Below are 22,733 nucleotides of genomic sequence, written 5' to 3'. Positions count from 1 at the left end.
AATGATTGAAACTCTTTATCTGTGCAATTTTATTTAACAGTAGTCTTATTTGAAATTGTCTCAAATGATGTGATTTCTTAAAAGTTTAAAAAAAATTAACTTTATCAAATTGCATTTTTTAAACACTTTGCAATTTATTGTGCTCTGTAGGATATTCAGCAATTACAAAATGTTCATCAATACAGATAAAATTGGATAGCTATATACTTTTTGTAAGGAAAAAAAGGACTTAAGAGTTATAACAGTCGATTTGGTAGATATTGTTGGTGGGGAATATATTGAATATTCATTCATCACCAATAAAATATTGAAACAAAAACTTGCAAAATATTGAAATAGAAAATAGTTCAGAAAACCTTTTTAAATAGAAATTATCTTTTGTAGTAAGAAAATAACCTTTATATATTATTCAAAGTAAAATCTCTATTCTTTGTAAAATAAGAAATTTCATTAACTTATTTTGTTACTCTTCATTGCTTATATCATTTGGCAATGAGTAATAATCGGATGTTGTTTCCTTTTAGCATTATAGAGAAAATACTGAGAGAGGCAATGATTACTTATTTAGAATAAAAATGAATTCTAATATATTTATTCAAATTTACATGGTTTCTGAACTATATCCAAAAAAATTTCCTGGATATAATTTTGTAGTCCTGAATTTTGTTTTAGGAAACTCTGTCCATGACTTTTGTGTTACCTTTAGTTTTTTCTTTGAAGCCTTTTCATGTATTTTATTATTAACAATGTATATACTATTTTAAAATTCTTTTAGGGAACAATATACAAAGTGTCATTATCTGGTGGAAATCAAACCAAGTTTTTACCAGAAGCTTTTGTTGGGGCTCCTTATATTTTGGCTTTTGACTGGATTGGTAGAAATCTTTTTGTTGGAAACAGGAAAGCTTCAAATTTTGAAGTAGTCAAAGTAAGTGATACATTTCTTAACTTGTTAACCTATGTTTCTTAACTTGTATAATAATAACTTACCAAAATGAACTCATATATTTGACATCTTAACCTTTATCCGACATTAGATTTTTATATACAATATAAAAGTCAGAGGTGAATTATCACTATTAAAGATTAATCTTAAATGTAACTGAACTGTAATTTGATCTTTAACAGTCTTTGTTTTCAGAAAAACAGAAAGCTGATTTTACATTTTATTTGATTTTTTTTTAATGTTATAAAACAGTGTGGACCATCTTTATTACATATGCTTAATATATAATCCTTTGGGTTTTCTGAATATTCTTTTTATTTACTATTGAATTTACATTAAATTTTTCAACCAATGGTATTGATTATTCTAGAAAAATCCAACAATATATTCAGAAACTGAAATAGTTGCACAGAAATATTCATTACAAAGTTGTATTTAATAGAATTAATTTGTATTTTAAAGATATTTAAAAATTTTATTTTATTTTTAAGATATTTAAAAAATAACAAATTTATCTTTTAAAACTTTATTTAAGCTGTTGCAGAATTTGTCGAATCATTTTTTCGTAACAATGATTGAGGTGAGCTGAGGAATTTTATGACCTTTTTATTTAACATCATGTTAATAATAAATTCTCTTTTAGGTAGATGGTGAACAAGACTTCAGAAGAGTAATTTTGAGCAATGATGGAACTGAGTATGGAGTTGCAAGACCAAAAGCAATGACTTTAGACCCGGAAGGAGGGTATGTTTCTATTTTTAAAAAATTATTAATTTGCCTTATGAAAAGCAATTTGAATACAATTATAAAGACAAGCTCTTCTGTTGAATTTAAATCTTCTATCTACACATTTCTTTTATGCATTTTAAAATTGAGTGATGGATTTTGTGTGTGTAGTTGAATATAACAAATATGATTCTTCAATCGTTGTATCTGAAAATTTTCTTTCAGAACAATCTAATCTACTTCGATTCTACAAGGTGCATTTCTTTCTAATATTATGGAATTAGTAATACATTATAATTTGTATTAATTTGTTAAAATATTTTTTCATCAAGGTATCATTGTTCATGTAAATAAACTAAGATCAAAATAAACTGTGAAATGATTATAATGCACATATTTTGCTTTGTTATTAACTTGAATCATACTTTTAGCATGCTTTATTGGCTTGATGAAGGAGGATTTGGAGTTAACGCTAAGCTTGGTGCTGTACAGATGGATGGAAATAATTCCCACATTCTTTTAAAAGATGGTATAAACTATGTGGAATCTCTCACTATAGACTTGTTTAATAAACGCTTATATTGGAGTCAAAGATCAGATGCTGTGGTAAGTTGATTAAATATATTTTTAGAATAATTGCAATTCATAATTTAAGCACTGTTTTTTACACTCAAATAATATTTAGTCTCAAAATGTTATCCAGAATTTACATTTATCTTCATCATTTTTGCGTTCGGTATTCTTATCCTTTCTTTAAAAATATGTATAGAAGTGATATAATTCATACAAAAAATAATTTGTTTGTGCGACAATGGATTGTAAATTTTTTTTCAAAAAAATTGCAGAAATTTATTTTTATGCACTTTATATTGTAAGCTTATTATTGATGTTTAAATGTTTTGCTACATTTCTTGCTTCAATTTTTTTTCTATACCTTATTATTTTATTATTATTTCAAGATTTACAGTATATCAACCGAAGGAAAGGACAAGAAAACTGTTGTATCAAGTGGTATTTCAAAACCTTTGGGTCTTACTGTGTACAACAACAAACTCTATTACTTAGATCCTATATTTGAAGTTGTTCAGCGCGTTGACTTACCAGATGGTAATAATCCTGTTACTCTTGAAAGCAATGCATTGGGTCTAATAAATATGAAAGTTTACAGCAAAAAACCATGTAAGTATATATATATGCTATAATGACATAATCTTTTGTTAACAGATTAAATTTTAAACTAATGTTTATGGAAATTATTTGTATTTTGTTTTCTGTATAAAGAACAAAAAAAAAATTATTTTTGCTTTAATAAAAAAAATTTCTGCGTTAAATAGAAGAACATACTCGATTAATCATATAATTTCTTATTTATATTTAAATAAACACTTACTTTGAAATAGGTTTTAAATACTTTATTGATCATTACTATATTCTAAAAAATCAAAATTTTCATTTGTAATATTTCTATAATAATTTCTCCAATTCTGTGTGAAAAAACTGCTATAAAGTTCTTGAACTTATATATATGTTAGGTTTATGCATTGTATTCTGAAGAATTATATAATCTTTTTAATATGTTACTTTCTCGTATAATTTAGCTCCTGAGAATCATCAGTGCAATAAAAATAATGGAGGTTGCCAGCAGTTATGCATTCCACTTGCCAATAATAAACGTCGATGTATGTGTGGCACTGGATACCAGTCTGATGGAGAAACGGGTTGCAAAGCATATCAGTCGTTTGCTATTGTTTCTGAATTAGAAAAAGCCAGAGGATTCAGTTTAGAAGATCACAGTGAAGCTATGAGTCCTATTTCTGGTCCAGGTAATTGCATTTATCATTTTAAATTACTTGTAAAATCTATTTTGTTAATATTTTATTCAAAATCTTTTTTTAAAAAACTGTTTTAGTTATCATTTGATTTGTCATTTTCCTTTTATTTTGTAAATCTTTAGACTGTTTACTATGTAATCTGTAATAATTATGAAGTATGTGTTTTTACAAAACAAGGTAATTAATTTTTTATTTCCTTTTTGAGAAAAACACAATGTAAACCTGCATGTGTAAAAAAAAAAAAAATTATACAAGCTTCTATTAGTGAAGATAACTGAAGATATAGATTTATAATATGAAAATAGGATCAGATGTAAATAATAAATATGGTGGACAAATTCTTCTGTAGAGTATAATTATTTGTTTAAATTTAGTGGGATTTGCTAAAAATGTGATCATAAGTTGTGAAACTGACTGTATCATTTGAATCTTCTGCAATTCTAGGTTTTTGTAATTGGTAATGTTGTAACTACAGTTTCTGTAAAATTGCAACCTAGCATTCCTATAATATGTTTAAAAAAAGTGATAACACAATATATCTAATAAAAATATTAATATTTACCATATCGCAAATAGTTTGCAATTTTTTTTTATTTGACATGTAAATTGAATCACTTATTTTAATTACTTGATTTTATTTCATTAATGATTATATTTCTTATATCTAGGTCATAACATTCTTCATTTGGATATACATTATGCTGAAAATCATATTTACTGGGTTGAATTCAACCAAGGAGAGAAAAATGGAATATATCGTGTTAAACCCGATGGAACTGGTCTTGAACATATCATTTCTGATGGAATTGGAAGCAATGGTATTAGAGGACTAGCTGTGGATTGGATTGCTGGTAAGTAATTAACAAGGAACTGAATCCATTGATATCATCCATTAATAATTACTTTATGTTTAATCTGATAGTGTTAAGTGTATATACAATTAAAGTCAAAACTTTTATTTATAAAAATCAAAATGAAATGCATATAATAACAATAGAATCCATTTTTTTTTTCAAATTTTTGAAGCATACATCTATATTGAATATTTTTTTAGTGTTTCCTGAAAAAAAAAATTTTAGATTTTTGTTGGATAAATATAGCATTTTAAGCAAACATTTTATAGCTTAAAAGCAATTATTTCAAACTGTGGTTTGTAAGATATGCAACTTTATGATAAATTGGTGCTAAATTAAATCTAACTACTACAAATATTTTTGTCTTTGTTTTAATTTTTTTCATTAGTTAATTGCAACAAAATACATATTAAAATTAGAATTTTGAGTTTATATTATGTTATGAATAGTTTATCAGAAATTGATTTTACAAAATTAATGTTTAGATTTATTTTAATAATGTTATTTCTATTATCAGGAAATCTATACTTCACTAATGTGTTTCCTCACGAGACATTCATTGAGGTTTCATGGCTTGATGGCTCCAAGCGAATGGTTCTTTTGAAAACCACTAGGGACTCTCCCAGAGAGGTTGCTGTTAATCCAATTAAAAGATATCTGTATTGGATTGATTATGGACAGTATCCCAAAATTGAAAAAGCTTTCTTAGATGGAACTAATCGTGTGCCTATTGTGGTGACTCAAATCAGTAGTCCAAGAGATCTAACTATTGATATTGAAACGCATGATGTTTATTGGGTAGATTCTAAAGAAGATGCTATACAGGTAATTTTTACATTTCTTAACTATTAATTAATTGCAGTTTAATAGTTTGTAGATACGACTTATATTTTATGGCAGGTTATAAATATTGTATAAATTTATAAAATAAAAAAAAATTTAAAGGGTCATTTTAAACTTGCCACTTCTTGTATATATTTTATTCATGTATATCTAGTAAATACTTTATTGCTGAATATATGTATTATGTAAAATCTGTATGATTTAGTTTAATATTCTGAATGCTATATGATACTGTTAGCATTTTGTACTGTTAGGGATCTGTCTAAGCTTTAACTACACATAAAATCATATAATTATGAATTCAGATTGTCTATATTCAACTTAAGTATGTATATGGGGTGGTGGGTATAATTAATGCTTACCTTAGTTTTAACTTTAGAAAGATGATATTAATAATGAACTTCAGACTGGCATATAATGAATGGAAAAAATACTCAGTATTATCTTGCAAATCATTTTTCTATTGTAGACCCATCTTATTCAAGTGATCATAAACAGATTATACTTTATGGCAACTGAATTTGATACTAAGCACAAAGCTTCAAGTAAATATCAAAAATGAATGTCACCCATTCCTACATATCTTAATACCTTAGAAAGGGAACCAGGAGACTAAACAAATTTCATCACTTGCATCAGAGTACTGATGTTTGAAATTGCATCACTCATAAATGTAGTAATTTCTTTTAAGAAATCATATTTGAAACCAATTAACTAGACATTGATTGCATGAATGACTTTCCCTATCAAATAGCCTAAGCTGTTATTGATTAAAGAAATTATTTATTATATGGCTGTTTAAATTATGTTGGGTACATTTATCTCTTAATTAGTAATTTTCTATTTTTTAAACTGAAAATTTAAATTTTTTTCTGATACAGAATACTATTGAGTAAATAATCAACGTGTTATGTTTATAAAAAAAAATTTCTTCAAAAGTATTTTTCTAATTAAAAATTTTTTTCAGCGTGTAACCTATGATGGACATATGAGACAATATGTCTATAGAAATTATCCTAATCCAATGGGTGTTGCTATTTATGGCTCCAAAGTTTATTGGGTGGATCGAAATCTTCGCTCTATTTACAGAGGTGACAAAAATCCAGGAAACGATTCAAAAGTAGAATCCATTAGAGCTGACATGGATACTTTGCGAGACATTGTTATCTTTGATAGCAAGAATCAGCCATCTGGTAAGCAGTTAAAAATATTAATATGAAGAATCTTTTACTTACTTCATTTTATGAAAAACAATTATAAATCCATTTATATTGTAAAATTGTTAGTAATATTGAAAATTTCGTACTTGAACAGCTCCAGATTCACCATGTGCCTCTCATTCATCTGCAAAATGTGAGCAATTATGTTTTGCAATGCCTGATACTTATACTAACAAGACTTTCAAGTGTGCTTGTTCTTCGGGTGTTCTACAACCTGATGAAAGAAAATGTGGAGGTGAATAAACTGTTATCTATTCATTTATATTTGTATAATCTGCTCTTTTTTAAATTGATGTCCGAAATTATAAAATTTAGAAAATATCTGCTGTGATATGGGTGTCTAATAAATTGTCATGTGATTTATTTTCTATTTTCAAAGTATTGTTTTAATTTATGATCTCACTAAGATTTTTATTTTTAGATTTGAAGGAATACATTGTTTTTACTACAAGAAAAGAAATAAGGAGTTTGCATCTGGATCCAAAAGTAACAAGCATTCCGTTCCCACCCAAGACTAATTTATCAAATGTTGTTGGACTTGATTTTGACTATAAGGATAAAAGAATTTTCTTTACTCGTAAGTGGCATTATTTTAAATGTATGTTTAAATTATTTGATATTGATTATTGTAAAATAATTAACATGAAAAGTAGTCGCTGGAACTTATTTATCTTTTGTTTATTATTTATATTTATCACAAAATAATTCACTAAACAATGAGTAATTGTTTACCTTTTTCCCCCCTTACAGGGCTTAAAAATATTTTCTATATATATATATATACACCATTCTAAATTTTCACCAATTTGATTTTTTGAAATTTACATTTAATTTCATATTTTTTATTTTAACATGAGAATTGCATATTTTTTCTTTAGGATTTGTATAATTGAACAAGATTTTAATCAATTTATGTTTTTCTAGAAATACGTCCTGATGGCAGCATATCATGGGCTAATCTTGATGACATGAATAAAGTGAATGTCATTCTAAACAAGGGGATAAATCCTGAAGGTATAGCATATGATTGGACAAGGCAGAAAATTTATTGGACAGATTCTGGTAATCGTAGTATATATGCCATGAATATGGATGGCTCATACATTGTAATGATTACTCGTGTGGAGAGACCCAGAGCTTTAGTACTTGATCCCTGTGAAGGGTATGTTTTTTAAAGTTATTATTCATATTATGTCATAGTAATTTCAAAGTAGTGTTATTTATTGCTTGGGTATAAAATATATAAAAAAATGTGTGATTTTAATAGAATACTTAATAAGTGGAAGAGAGGATGTTATATGTAAATATATAATGACATTTCTGAGTATAATTTCATTTAAAGTTTCAATTTTGTATGATTTTATGTTCTAATATTCCTGCATTTGACTTCATTTTCTATTGTAATTGTTAATATTTTATTATAGATGACAATACTTTTTTGCATGAAAACTTTTAAAATTAATATTTTTGATATGTCATAACTAATCAGCTTAATTCTTCAATTGAAAAAAAATCATTTTCCTAATGTATTATAGAAGAAAATAGGATGTATATATGTTAACCCGTTCTACAGTATCTTCAAAAAATTAAGTTTATAATTATTTTATTTATGAACTTAAGGAGAAGAATTGAGCATTTTTCACAAACTTTTTTAAGATTTCCGATACCTTTTATTAATTTATCGATTTAATACATTTGCAATTTCTTATTAATTTGACAAAAAAAGTGCTTAACTTGTGCTTCACGTGCATGCATTTTTTAATTTTTTTTTTTTTTAAATTTTTTTGCATATTTTTCTGTTGAATTTTTGTAAATTCTTTTCATTTCAATTATTTGTTCTTTTTAGATATATGTATTACACTGATTGGGGACGATTTGGAAATGCTGGCAAAATCTTCAAGGCTACAATGGGTGGAAACAACAAAATAGCTATACATGACACCAATCTTACTCAACCTAGCGGTTTAGCTATTGACTATGATGACAGAAAGTTGTACTGGACAGATGCTTTAAGGTAAATGCTTGTTAATGTATGGAATACTTCTTGCATTCTAATGGCGATTCTAAGAAACGGATTTTTCAAAAATATTTGTATGATTTCAGAGAAAAGATTGAAAGATCAGATTTGGATGGGTCAAATAGAGAAGTGTTGGTTTCTGCAACAATTTATCCATTTGCTATAACGGTGTTTGGAAAATATATTTACTGGACAGATTTGCAATTAAGTAAGTAGCCTTGAATCTAGAAAAAATTTAAGCTTAAATTATTATAGCTGAAATAATTTATATAAATGGAACAAAGCAACTTTTGAAATTTTGCTGAATTTAATTCTTAGGAATAAATGTGATTTTTTAAAAATGAAAAGAAGATATTTTGTAACTATTATATTCAATTGCTTTTTTCCTTTTTAGAATGTTAATATATCTACACCGATTTATATTCATATAAAATTTTTCTGTAGGAGGTGTGTATCGAGCTGAAAAGCATACCGGAGCTGGTATGATTGATATGGTAAAAAGGTTGGAAGAATCCCCTCGAGATATACATATATTTGCACCTGATCGACAAGCATGTAAGTTTTTGTGATTTTTCATTTTATTTTTATTTAATATTCTTTAATTATTTAAATGCTTCAAGAAGAGAAGAGAGAATTTTTAAGTATTTTGATTTGTTTGTTTTTCATTCAACTGTATTTGTGTGCTATACAAGAGTTATTATATATCTTGATCTCCTTCTGCAATTCTTTTTAATGTGTTAAAATGTATTATTTTTCTATTAGCATTTGTAAAAACAATGGAGGCACAAAATAATTATAATTAATAGTATGCCAAGTAGGCTAGTTTTTAGTAACGTAATCAGGTTTATTAATTTTGAAATATTTTGCTTCTTTAAGTTATTAACATGCTTTAAATTTATCTAAAAAAATTAATGTATGAAAGTATAATGCATTTGATCCAAATTAATATATTTTTTAGTCACAAACGTAAATTTGTTATTGGATTTTTTCCCCAAATTTAAAGATAATATTTTATGTAATTTTTTATTTTTTATTGTAGGTACTAATGATCCTTGCAAAACCAATAATGGAGGTTGTGCTCATTCTTGCCATCAAGCACCAAATGGTACTGTTGAATGTTTATGTCAAAAGGGATTTAAAGTTGTCAATGAAGGTCGAATGTGTGCAGGTAAAAAAATTACTGCAACTTGCATTCAGTTGTATCTTTGTGTATTCTACTATTGACAGCATAAAAAAACTTGTATATTTGCACTATAAAAGATTTTTTGCTGTATCTTTGTTTTTTAAAAGATTAGAATGATATTTTTATAAATGCCTATTTGTATATAATATTTAATCATATGTGAATTAAAAAATAATGAACCAAAGCTTAGTTAATTTGTATTAACGAAGTAATAACTAATTAATTGGTTAATTGTATTTATATCAATCGCTGTCACCCATTTGAATAATGCAGTGTAATTAATTGATACAATACTTCTCTTAAATACCACATTGTTTGTGGAATTGCATGTAATAATTAACATGCAGTTTCTATGTTATGTTTTGCTAGATACTGATGCATACAGGATTTATTTCAATTCTTTTGTTTTTTAAGGTTTTAAATTTTTACTCAAATTATAGTTAAAAAATTTTTTGAACTTAGCTAGTAAAATGTTGTGAATTTAAACATGTGTTTTAATCACAAAGGACTTTATTAAACGATTACATTTTTTTCTAGTTTAAGAAGAAAAGATTTATAAAAAATATTTTTAGTTTTATCATTTTTTATAACATAAAAATTTATTTTCAGCTGAAAATGTAACATGTAGTGACAGTAAGTTTACTTGTGGAAATGGAAAATGCATTCCTCGCTTGTGGGCTTGTGATGGTGATGATGATTGTGGTGACAATACTGATGAAGATTCTAAATTTTGTGGTAAGTTGCTCTTAACAGTATATATTTTAATTTTATAATTCATTAATAAATGTATCAGAGCAAATATTTCAATTTATGATAAAGTTGAATATCTGTTAAGATTTTGAAACCATTCTGAAATTCTCTATCTAGTGGATTTAACCCCGAAAATAGTTTTGATTGTTGCTTTTGCATTTCAGCTCTTCATACCTGTAGTCCTGATTTATTCCGGTGTGGTGTAGGTCGATGCATTTTTAAGACTTGGAGGTGTGATCATGAAAATGACTGTGGAGATGGAACTGATGAAATGGATTGTGGTTAGCGTTTTTAATTTTTTTTATTATAGTGTTTTTGAAATTTTTCTATATTGTAATTCAAAATACATATTAAAATCTGTTTAGAGCTCGTATAAAAAATTTTAATTATAAATATGCATATTGGATTTGTAATGAGGTAAAAAAAATATGCTGAACCTTTATTTTTCTATTTTTTTATATATTTTTTTAACTTGCTTAGTTTATCAATGCTTATTATTTGTAATAAATTTTTTGTTTGCAAAAATTATGAATATTTATATATTAAATCAGTAGTTTGAAAAAGGTAATAAATCCCCCCCCCCCTCCAAAAAAAATTTTTTTTTTCTTCAGAAATGCTTATAAAAAATCATCTTATTTTAGTTTTATAATGTTTTTTACATTAATGATTTCTATGCAATTTTTACTACTATCAAAGAGCATTTTATATGATTATATGCATTTGCTGTATGAAGGGGGGAGGCAAATGTCGATTTAAAAAAAAATATATTATTTTATTTATTTGGTTCTTATTCTCTTTTGGAGTTTGCTGGTTCAATCATGGTTACATAAAAAATAAATCTTGCATTGCTAATAAATATTAATGTTTCATAAACTAAATTCTTTGTCTTTTCATTTGATATTTTAAATTTAATTAATATATATTTTTTTCTAACCAAATGGTTCAATATTATGTTTGTACTTGCATATTAAATCTTGCCTAAATACAGGTATGCAGATATCAAATACTACTTTATACAGATTTCAAAGTAAATCTAACAATTAGCATTTGTTAAATATCTTTTAAGAATCTTTTTTTTAATGATTTCTTATTATCATAAGAGTTGTAATATATCTTTTAGAATATCCTTCATGTGCTGATGGAGAGTTCACTTGTGCCAACTTCCGTTGTATCCCTAAGAGTCAGCTGTGTAATGGGATCAATGATTGCAAGGACAACAAAACATCTGATGAAAGCTTAGAGCATTGTCAGAAAAACAGAACATGCCCTGGAAATCATATCAAATGCAATTTAACTAATATTTGTGTTGAACCTTACTGGCTGTGTGATGGAGATAATGATTGTGGAGATAATTCTGATGAAAATCCAGCTTTATGTGCTCAAAGAACTTGCCCACCCAACAGTTTCAGGTAATTTAATAAGAATATTAAGAAAAATTTAAATTGTAATTAAATATCTTTTTATTTTCTTTTAAATATTGAATCTAAAAAGTAATTTATTAACTGTTAGTGAAACCTTTAAGAGCATTAGCCGCAAGTGTTCTTAATTTTATGCGTGAAGACCTTTATTTTTACACTTTCTCATTGATTATGATTTAATGATTTATGATTTATTTAATGATTTATGATTTTAATTAGTTAGCTTTTTTTCAATGAAATTTTTTATTAGTTTCATATATTATGAGGTAAACTATTGTTTAATGAACTGTTCTTTGAAACTATTTTGGAAAACAAAACATTAAAATGTATTTAATTTCAATGAATATTTGACATGATGTGCAACCATATAAGAGTTTGCACTTGTTAAACACTGCTGTTGGACTGGATTTTAACATTGACCACTGCTGTTGGACTGGATTTTAACATTGACCACTGCTATGTATTCTGAGATTATTTCAATTTATAAGAGCCTGCACTGTGTTAAACGCTGCTTTGGACTGGATTTTAAGAAACGATCATACCTTTATATTGCACTTTTCCAATTGGGCAAATCTGGGGATAAGACTAGCTTGGATACTTTAGATCTTTGCTGAGAATATATGACACTCCATTTACTTTGAATGGGTCCCATTCCACATCAGACTGAATTGCAATGAGCTAATACTGATGCCTTGGCCAAGGCTGTGTGTGCTGAAACCATGTATACTAAATTTTAAAAATTCAGTATTAAACTTAGTTAAAAAAAAAAATAAACTTTGGAATGCTCCACCCAACCATGGATCTATTATTGTTTGATCCTGGGGAGTTTCTTCAATTTAAGAGTGAAAAAAAAATGGAATTTTTTCATAATTTATTGATGGACACATCAATGTGCTTACTATACAATATGGTTGGAAGATCTTTTCACAATGTCACTGGGGGGAAGATGAACAGACATCCCTTACCGACATTTCGTTGTTTGGGTTTTACCAAAATTAATCAGTGTTTGGGAGATTTTTGGATTAAGATTTATGAAAAAGAAATTGGATTTATGAAATTCTCGGTTAGTTACAATAATAATGATAGTTACAAGTTTGAAATTAATAAATTATTTCAATAATTCATTTTTTATAACTTTTTTTAAAAACTTAGTTGTTTTATTATTTACAGTTTAATAATAGATTTTTAACTAATGCATTTTTGTCTTAGGTGCTCAAGTCACAGATGCATCCCAGCTACTTGGTATTGTGATGGCGATGACGATTGTGGTGATGGTGCTGATGAACCTGAAGAATATTGTAAGAGTGAAAAGAAAACTTGTTATGGTGACTTATTCACTTGTGACAATGGAAATTGTGTTCCTAGAATTTATATTTGCGATGGAGATAATGACTGTTTGGATAATTCTGATGAGGATACTCGTCACCAATGTGGTTAGTAATTTTGCAAAAGTTAAATAATTTTTTAAAAATTTATAAAAAAGATCAAGTTTTTTTAATATGCATTTTTATTGCATTTAGATAAGGAAGAAAGTAATATTTATATGAAGTGTTACTCTCAGAAACATGGCATGTTTTTGTGTAATAATAATATTTAATTTTAATAATAATTTTTAATATTTAATAATAACAGAATTGTAAATAAAAATAGCTGTAGTTTTAACATCTTAAAATTAATATGCATTCATATTCCTACATTTAAAACTTGTTTAACTTTTCAATATCAGTTTTTTTCTTTTCTAAAATTAAGAAAATTTTGAGCTCTAATGTCTAAATAAAGTGTAAATAGCTATATTCTGCTAAAATAAAAACAAATTAACTGTAAGCTCACTTTCTGAGGTGGGTTTTATGCGTCCCAGAGTCTTTTTAAATGGGACACATGCGTCCCATTTGGGTTGAATTGACCATATAAGACTGTGAAAAATTGAGTCTCTAGTTTTTATAATATTTTAAAACAATTTTATTGCAAGAAATCTTTTACCAATCATATATCCAACATTATTCATGAGCATCACTACGTATGATACATTGCAAAACAGTTTTTGCAGAGTAAAAATGTCACGAGAAACTGTCACGAGTGCAACTTTATTCGTGACAGTTTCATTCGGATTTCTTTATTACGACGTTATTACAAAATGTAGTTGAAAAGATTAAGAAATAAATAAAAAATTTATTAAGATTTTCAAGAAATACGATACTGGAAAAATGTTTGAATTTTGCAACTGAGTAAGTTAAAACTGATTTGCACTATTATCATTACAGTGATACTTAAATTATGTAATTTGAATAGATACTGCTGATCGAATTTAAAAAGATTAGATAAAAGAATTTTATTATTAGAGAAATATAAGACTTTTGTTTGATCTCTCAGATAATTTTGTTAGCTTTGCAATATTATTCATTTCAAATTGGAACTCCATTTCTTGGATGTATATTGTTGTGTATTTAAAGAAAAACAAATTTTAGTTTTAATTTTTAGATAGCAGTGTAATTTTGTAATAAAATCTTGAATGATAGTTTATCTTTTATCTTACAACTTACTAACCTATTTTTATTTTGTTTTGCAGAAACCAGAGAATGTGATCCTGAAAAAGAATTCACATGCCCACAAAATAAACAGTGGGGTCGAGCCTCTTGTATACCAAAACGCTGGGTTTGTGATGGAGATCCCGATTGTGTTGATGGTGCTGATGAAAATAGTACAATTCATAACTGTCCTCCTCCTGAGCCATGTGAAAACAATCAATTTCAGTGTGATAATAGAAGGTGCATCAATAAAGAATGGGTTTGTGATCATGATAATGACTGTGGAGATGGATCTGATGAACCAAAAAATTGCAGTAAGTAGTTGATCATTGTCTACAAATTTTTTCTAAAAGGGATCTATTAACATACTCATTAATTATTGAGTAGGAATTTGAAAGAATTCAAAGCTAGAAATTTACCTCTCATTTCTGAGTTAATGAGATTTTTAACTGTTCAAGCAGACATAAAATGCATTTTTATATTAAAATTGCAAAAGTGGACTTTCCCATTAGCAGCACACAGTAAGTTTTCTATTTTCTGTATGCTTATAGGGAATATCTTTAGTATATATAGTGCCATCTTTAATGGAATATTATGTAACATACTATGGAATTCTGTATATATATGCAAATATTAATGTGAATTTTAATGTGCTAGTCAGAGAACAGGAAGGAATGATTGACATAATAAGGAATTTTGAAATTGGCAAATTCTGAAAAAAGTAATGTGTAGTCACAAATTTTAATTTTTCCTAATATGATATTCTTACATGAAACAATGGAAATTCTTCTAAATAATGAGTTTAATAATTTAAATTAATATATTTGCAATTCTAACCTATTTTAAAACAATCATTTACAACAATTATGAATCAACAATTACAATCATTATCAATCTATTAGGTGATAAATGAATATAAGTATCAACTCTGCAATATTCAAATATTCTTAGACTTATTATGATTTTTTGACATTATTTCTGTCTAATGGAGCATTAATTTTCTGCTATATCACTTTTGATAACTTAAAAATATTTATATTGAATAGCAGATTAATGGAATTTTATATTCATATTGTTTGTTGGTTTCTAAAATTGTACATTTAACCGGTAACATAGCTCTTATTTTTATTTAGAATGTTATATATATTACTGTTTTCTTATCTGGAATCCCAGGGCTTTAATTTTGATTGTGTAAAATTTAAATTTAGAAGTAAAAAAAAAATGGTTTAAAATACTATTATACAGCTAACTAACTAAAAAGAGTTAAAAACTAGTTTTAAAATTTTCTTTTTGTTTTTAGTTATCTTTAACTGAATTATTGTATGTTATTTTTACCTTTGCAGCTTTCCGAGCCTGTACTGATGAAGAATTTACTTGCCGCAATGCAAAATGTATTCGTAAGATGTATCACTGTGATGGCGAAGATGACTGTGGTGATGGGAGTGACGAACTGGCCAAAGACTGTGCTTCAGAAACTCCAACATGTTCTGGTGCTCAGTTCAGATGCAAAGGTGGTCAATGTATTCCCTATGAGCGAGTCTGCAACAAGCAAATTGATTGTGAGGATGGTTCTGATGAGCCAGCTCATTGCCACATTGATGAATGTGCCAAAGTTGAAACAAATCAATGTGAACACAAGTGTGTCAACACTCTTACTGGCTTCTATTGTGAATGCAGTGAAGGATATGAATTGGCCAAGGATGGAAAAGCATGTAAAGATATCAATGAATGTGTTGTGAAGCCTGAAGTATGCTCACAATATTGTTTCAATACACCTGGCTCTTACTATTGTAAATGTAATGATACATATTATGAAAGAGAAACTGATGGACGTACCTGCAAGAGGAAAGATAGTGAGTTTTATTCCATAATTTTTAATAGTGTTTTGCGATAAGTATGCCATATCTAAATGTAAAATGTTATTGAATTGATGGTTTTATAAATTTTTATATCGAATTCATGCAAAAATCCTTCCTTTTATCCTAAATTAAGGAAAGGATTCTGAACTTGTTTTGAAACCCATATCTTTTATATTTGTTTTTACTGACATATGAAATATCATAAGCAGCAAATAAAAAAATGAATTAAAATTTTAAAAAATGCTACTATTTTAAGAAATAATATTTAATTGATTTGAGACTTCATACATTTCTAAAATTATATTAAATTAAATTTAATCCATTAGTTTTAATTTCTGCTTATTTATTTGTATAAATCTGAGTTTCTGGTAAATTTTCTGATTTACATTATGATAATTGTTTACTTGGCGATTCTTTTTTTATTGAATTAAGGTCACGAAGTTCCATTAGGCACAAGATGGTTGCATTCCCGAGTTTATGACAATTTATTACAATGTCTTAAAAACAAGTACCGATTTTATTAAAATAATTTTGTTCTTAATTCTCAGACCAAAATCAAATAGGCCATCAAGTTTCTTTGGTTTAAGTGTTTAGCAATTTGCCAATTTGTAGAAGAAAGTCAATAAAGTTTGTGTATAAAAGATTTAGAGTTGTTTATAAACATCTAGCAGATTTGATCTGACAGACTACACTTCCAAAAGCCTTAATATTGTTTAATTGTGAATATTATAAATTAGATGAGTTTATTGAATTTTTGAAAATGAAGTGTGTACAAGCTATATTTTTCTAAAATACAAATTATTTGTGATGTCTAATTATAACTGAAACCAAACATGATAGTCTAGATTTAATTTATATTTCTTTAAGAGTATTCATTCACTGCAAATAATTTGTTCAGTTTTGCAACTAAACAAGACAGAGTTTTTATAAGTAGTTAATATTTCATTAAGTTGTATTTTAAATTTAAAATATTACATAAAATCGTTGTTAGTTTGTGTGTGTGTGTGATTTTTGCTAACACAAATTAGTATTGTTAAATTTCTACAAAGAATTTTATAGATGAAGGAACGAAGTTGCACAGGTAATATAAATAACATTAGCATAATTATTGTAAATATAGATTTATGCAATATATAAAATACAATAAAAATATTTTTCCTATATTCTTGACATTTTGATAGCATTGACTTTCTCTTTCAGATACTGAACCATGGGTTATCTTCACAAATAGATATTACCTTCGCAACATGAGTATTGATGGCAGTCAGTATAGTCTAATAAAGATGGATTTAAGAAATGTAGTTGCTTTGGATTTTGATTATTTAGAAAGTAGGCTTTATTTCTGCGACGTTGGAAACAAGACAATAAGTCGTATTTTTATTAATGGTACTGGAGAAGAAACGCTTATAAAACATGATACTCAAGGTCTAGAAGGATTAGCTGTTGATTGGATTGGAAGGTAATTTGCTTTTATTTTGATTTGTTATATTATATATAGTATTTAAATGTTTCTAAATAGTGTATTTAAAAATTTGTTTATTGAATATGAAAATTTTACTGGCTCGAATGCTTGCTTAAAAAGGAAATCATTCTGGGTGATAACTATTTCTTTATATACATTTATCTTTCTTCAGATTTACTGCTTCTTTCTTTGATTTTGCGAAATAATGCCACTAATTATGGACATGTTTTGTCCCATGTCTGGCAATTTACTTAAAACTTTTGGTGTTTATCTAGAATTTTCTCTATCATTTTATTTTCAAATTTTAAGTTTTTTTTTATTTGAATTTGGATCTCAGTTTGAAATGGCGACTTACAATATTAATTTTCAATTTCTAGTATATACAAATTTGTAACAAATGAAATTAAAATTATGCAAAGAAAATATATAATTAAACATGCTCTATTGATTTACATTACAACTATTAATATATTTATAATCAAATAATATTAGTATGAAGTTTTTGAATCACAGCAGCAATGGGTTTTAGGTTTTGTTAATTTAAATGCATTTAATTTGTAATGGCTAAAAGTAATTGTAGTTCCAACCAATATGTGTTATTTAATATAAATTTAGTTTTACATTTGTTATTAATATACCTATAGGAAAATCTACTGGCTTGATCGAACATCTAAACAACTTGATGTTGCTGAATTGGATGGCACGAGCAGAAAAACTTTACTAACGCATGGAATATCTGATCCTAGAGCAATTGCAGTTCATCCTGGTATTGGGTAAGACTAAGGATTTTTTTTTCTGTGTGCTGTCAAATAATGCTGTAGGAAACTGAATTATGTGTGCAAGAAATGACTATTTAATCTATGCATTCTGAGATGTAAATGATTTCTGATATTGTGGATATATATAAAATGTATGTCATATGTCTATGTTGCATATTTATGAATATCTACAATTTCATGATTTTATTAAGAAAATAAATGAAAAGACATTCTATGAATTAGTGCAAGATGAAGAGTGGATTTGTATTTTTGGCTCTTATCTAATATAGCTGATATATCCAGTTATATTAGCTAGCTGCATAAAGCTCATCAAACTGATGCTTAATTATTTGCCATATTCTTTGTAATATAGAATGAATAGCTCTTAATAACATTTTCATGAACAACAAATAAAATTAAATCTGATAGATTTTAAAAAAATTGAATGGTCTTTCCCAATTATCATAAAATTACTTTACAATTTTCCCGTGATATTTCACAGATTCTGAATACTGTTAATACTATAGAAATGTTATAGAATTGTCTATTTAAATTTGTTTTAAGTGATTAATCTGTATTTTCAACCTTGGTATTCTCAACATAATCCTATTAAAAAAATACATCCCTGTGATGCAATTTATATTGTGCCTTTTCTTTAATAGTATTTGGAGGGGAGGGGGGAATTCCTTAACAAACTATTCTTTATCTAAAAGATATTTGAAATACACAAATACAGTGTAATATCACAAACATTTAATTTGTCTCACATATTCATGTTTAAAAACAAAGCTCATCCACAATCTTTTAGAGAAGGATTTTTCTGATTTTCTATAAATATTATGAAATTATAGATAATGGACCATATTATGCTACTTTATAAATGCATTTTTTGCTTAATGTTTCTTTTTAATAATTTGTTTCTTATTATCTTGCTTTGTATTCCTATAATTTTATATCTGCATTTTCTTTATTTTTAACTCATTTTTCTTCGCATAGGTATCTTTATTTTACTGATTGGGGTCATCATGCATATATTGCTCGTATGGGAATGGATGGCACCAATTTTTCACGTATTGTACTGTATGAAAATAAACTAGTATGGCCTAATGCACTGACCATCGATTATTTCAGCAATAAAATATTCTGGGCTGATGCACATTTGGACTATATTGAGTATGTATAATTATCTGTTATAATTTTGAAATTTCTTGTAATGACAAATTTAAAACTACATTTTTTCTCATTTTATTACATATTCTGGTACTAAATACTGTTAATGTGAAATCCTGTGGTAGGAAACTTAATTGTAACTGTTTAAAAAGATGAAGGATAGACGAGCAAAATTAATTTTTTTAAAAAAAGATTATAACCTAAATATATTTTATATTAAAGTTTGTATAAAATATTTACTATTCATTTAAAATATTTAGTTAATAATTTTTAAAATTGTTTGTAACTGATGTGTAAGTAAAACCCTGAGCTTTTAATGAAATTTTAAGAATACATCTTTTATAAATTTGTCCCAGTTTATATAGTTTATTTTCATTTTAATCATTTCTTAATACTTCCAGATTTGCAGACTTTGATGGAAAGAATCGACATCAAGTGTTGGCAGGCAACTCTGTACCACATGTATTTGCCATCTCTGTATTTGATAACTATATTTACTGGACTGATTGGAACATGAAAGGCGTTTATAGAGCTGACAAATTTACTGGTGAAGATTTGCAAGTTCTCCGAAATACATCTCATAGGCCTTATGATATTCACATCTATCATCCATTGCGCCAACTGCCTTGTAAGTTCTGTGAATAAAATAGAATTTTTAAATTATTTTCATGAAGATGCCCTGGTGTTCAATAAACATTTACTATGATACTTATGTTGACTTATATTTGGTTAATGTGATCCAAATATTCAATACTAACTGCAGGAGTCCATGTTTTAAGAACAATATTATATTCAGAAATAAGAATTTTTTGAACGTAAGAAGCTTGATGCAATTAAAAAAAAAAATGCTGTGAATATTTCTGTATAAATATACGAGTCGAATATTTAAAAAAAAAAATTGGACATACTTTATTTGGCATATAGCATAATAACAGTTAATGTTATTATTACATTATAATCATCATTTTTGCTTATTATGACATTATACGATTGTTTATTTTTTGGGGTGATGTCTTGCTTGGATATTTAAAGCAGTTAATTATCTGCATAGTTCTTCTGAAATCAACCTTATTTTATATTGAAACTGTTAATATCCCATGATTCAGTTTTTAAAATTTTTTTTAATGATGCAAATATTATATCTGAATCTCTTCCCCTTCCCCATTAATTATGGACTGATACAGACATATCACAAAAGCAATAAATTTTCACTGCTGTTATAGAGGTTATACATGGAAAATTTTTAGTACTTATTACATTAACTTGATAATGGAGAAAATAATCTTCATTTTAAGAGGATATTTCTTTTTAGATTTTTTTAACTATAATCTAAACAATCAAATTTAAAATAAAATTTCTGATATTAAATTTCCATTGATAATTATGTATGTGTTAATTTTTAGAGAAAGTATATTGTTTAGGGATGTTCAATTTTAATTATAATGAGACATGAGTTAATCTTTCTACTATCTCGAAATGATATGTTAGAAGAATATAAGTAACAAATTACTTAATGAAATCATAAAATATTAAATGAATTGTTTAAATACTTAGATTTAATTTGTTCCAACAAATATTATTATTGACATAAATTTCTCATTTTTGTAGATACTAATCCTTGTGGACGAAATAATGGTGGATGTTCAAATCTCTGCCTTATTGCTCCAGGAGGTCAGTCGTACACTTGTGCTTGCCCAGATAACTTTGTATCAATACAGAAATTCTACTTGGAAGATTCATCCAATCCAGCTACTTGCCTTCCTAATTGTACAGCTGGTCAACATAGGTGTGAGGGCAGAGACTCAAGGTGCATTCCTATTTATTATCGCTGTGATGGCAACAAAGATTGTAGGGATGGATCTGATGAAGCTGGCTGTCGTAAGTTGTCTATTTTTAACATTTTATAAGGGATGCATTTTATTAAACTGAAGTTGAGTTCAGATTTCTTACTTTTTTTATTCTCGCTGACTCATAAATATTCAGTTCATATGCTTGAAAAGTAAAATACAATATACATAATAAGAAAAGTAATGTTTTATTTTGCTTGCTAGCAATATAAGTTTTCACCTTGTTGATATTTGGTATTAGGGTGCAAAATCTGGATTGAATGTAACGTCTTAAAAATAACCTGTTAAATGTGAATTTGAAATTGGTGTGACAGCCAATAGTAGAATCTTGCAACTTCAAAATATAGAAGCTTGCATCCTGACTAAACAAATGTTTGGATAATGGTGCCAACTATAAGAATAATATAGCATGTAGTAGTTCACAGTATATAATTGTTTTGTCAGTTAAAACTTTTGTAATACAAAGTCATTGCATCTTTATTTCATTTTATAAGGGATTTTTAAAAAAAATATTAACTCCCAAATTTTACATTCTAAAATTTTTATACCTAAATTATTATCACTTCATTTTGGAATATAAATACAATCCATTACTATAATTCTTTTGAATATTAGTTCCTATTATATATAGGCTTATTAGTGATAATAATGGTGGTGTGGAGAAAGATATTATTGAAAACACCAAGTACTAAAATAAAATGTGCAAGATTTATTATTTGTTTGCTAATTAAATGTTATGTGGCATTTCAGGAATGAGAAATGTTAGTTAATGCAAAATTATAATTGTTAATGACACAGTAAAGATGAAAATTATGAATTTTTCTTTCTTGTCTAATAGAACCTCTTCTTGTATGAGGGGGAAACAACCTATTTAAACATTTAAAACTTCCCAGACTGCAGTTAAAAAAATTGTAATTATGTTTGTATTCAAAGCACACCATTTTAATAACACTTGGATTTCTTTTGCAGCACCTTTTGTTTGCAAACCAGGACAATTTCAATGCCGTAACAACCAAAGCTGCATTTCTCGAATCCGTATCTGCGATGGCACTGCTGACTGTAGTGACAAATCTGATGAAGAGTTTTGTGGTAAATATTTCATACTATTTAAAAATATTGAATGTGCAATAAATTTTAATTTTTATTTTTTTATTTCAAATATAAGTTTTATTTATTATCTTAATGTTATTTATTTATAAAATTTTCTTTGTTTTAAAAAATGTTATTAGTAGTAATAGTTTAAAAAATTTTCATCTGCTGAATATTTTTGCTTCTAAAAATATTTTTATGAAATTCTCAATGAAAACATAAACTTATACATAG

At 26.7% G+C, this 22,733-nt stretch overlaps 1 protein-coding gene across 1 annotated transcript in view; it reads left to right on the top strand.

Annotated features, from left to right (window-relative positions):
* Positions 1-22,733, top strand: part of LOC129984396 (low-density lipoprotein receptor-related protein 2-like) — a 112,338-nt gene that overhangs the window by 72,632 nt on the left and 16,973 nt on the right. The window contains exons 34-60 of the mRNA XM_056094276.1: positions 776-928; positions 1,590-1,690; positions 2,104-2,278; positions 2,632-2,851; positions 3,271-3,495; positions 4,173-4,355; positions 4,876-5,183; positions 6,169-6,394; positions 6,516-6,656; positions 6,843-6,998; positions 7,346-7,583; positions 8,268-8,435; positions 8,525-8,646; positions 8,883-8,993; positions 9,478-9,606; positions 10,231-10,356; positions 10,536-10,652; positions 11,492-11,780; positions 12,999-13,222; positions 14,356-14,628; positions 15,658-16,167; positions 17,374-17,632; positions 18,280-18,408; positions 19,390-19,566; positions 19,965-20,191; positions 21,172-21,441; positions 22,380-22,499. Coding sequence (XP_055950251.1) covers positions 776-928; positions 1,590-1,690; positions 2,104-2,278; positions 2,632-2,851; positions 3,271-3,495; positions 4,173-4,355; positions 4,876-5,183; positions 6,169-6,394; positions 6,516-6,656; positions 6,843-6,998; positions 7,346-7,583; positions 8,268-8,435; positions 8,525-8,646; positions 8,883-8,993; positions 9,478-9,606; positions 10,231-10,356; positions 10,536-10,652; positions 11,492-11,780; positions 12,999-13,222; positions 14,356-14,628; positions 15,658-16,167; positions 17,374-17,632; positions 18,280-18,408; positions 19,390-19,566; positions 19,965-20,191; positions 21,172-21,441; positions 22,380-22,499 — 5,377 coding nt within the window. The remainder of the gene's footprint in view (positions 1-775; positions 929-1,589; positions 1,691-2,103; positions 2,279-2,631; positions 2,852-3,270; positions 3,496-4,172; positions 4,356-4,875; positions 5,184-6,168; positions 6,395-6,515; positions 6,657-6,842; positions 6,999-7,345; positions 7,584-8,267; positions 8,436-8,524; positions 8,647-8,882; positions 8,994-9,477; positions 9,607-10,230; positions 10,357-10,535; positions 10,653-11,491; positions 11,781-12,998; positions 13,223-14,355; positions 14,629-15,657; positions 16,168-17,373; positions 17,633-18,279; positions 18,409-19,389; positions 19,567-19,964; positions 20,192-21,171; positions 21,442-22,379; positions 22,500-22,733) is intronic.

Source organism: Argiope bruennichi, chromosome 9 (assembly GCF_947563725.1).
Source record: "Argiope bruennichi chromosome 9, qqArgBrue1.1, whole genome shotgun sequence".
In the NCBI taxonomy this organism is placed as follows: domain Eukaryota; kingdom Metazoa; phylum Arthropoda; class Arachnida; order Araneae; family Araneidae; genus Argiope; species Argiope bruennichi.
This window is presented reverse-complemented; position numbering and strand designations above follow the sequence as displayed.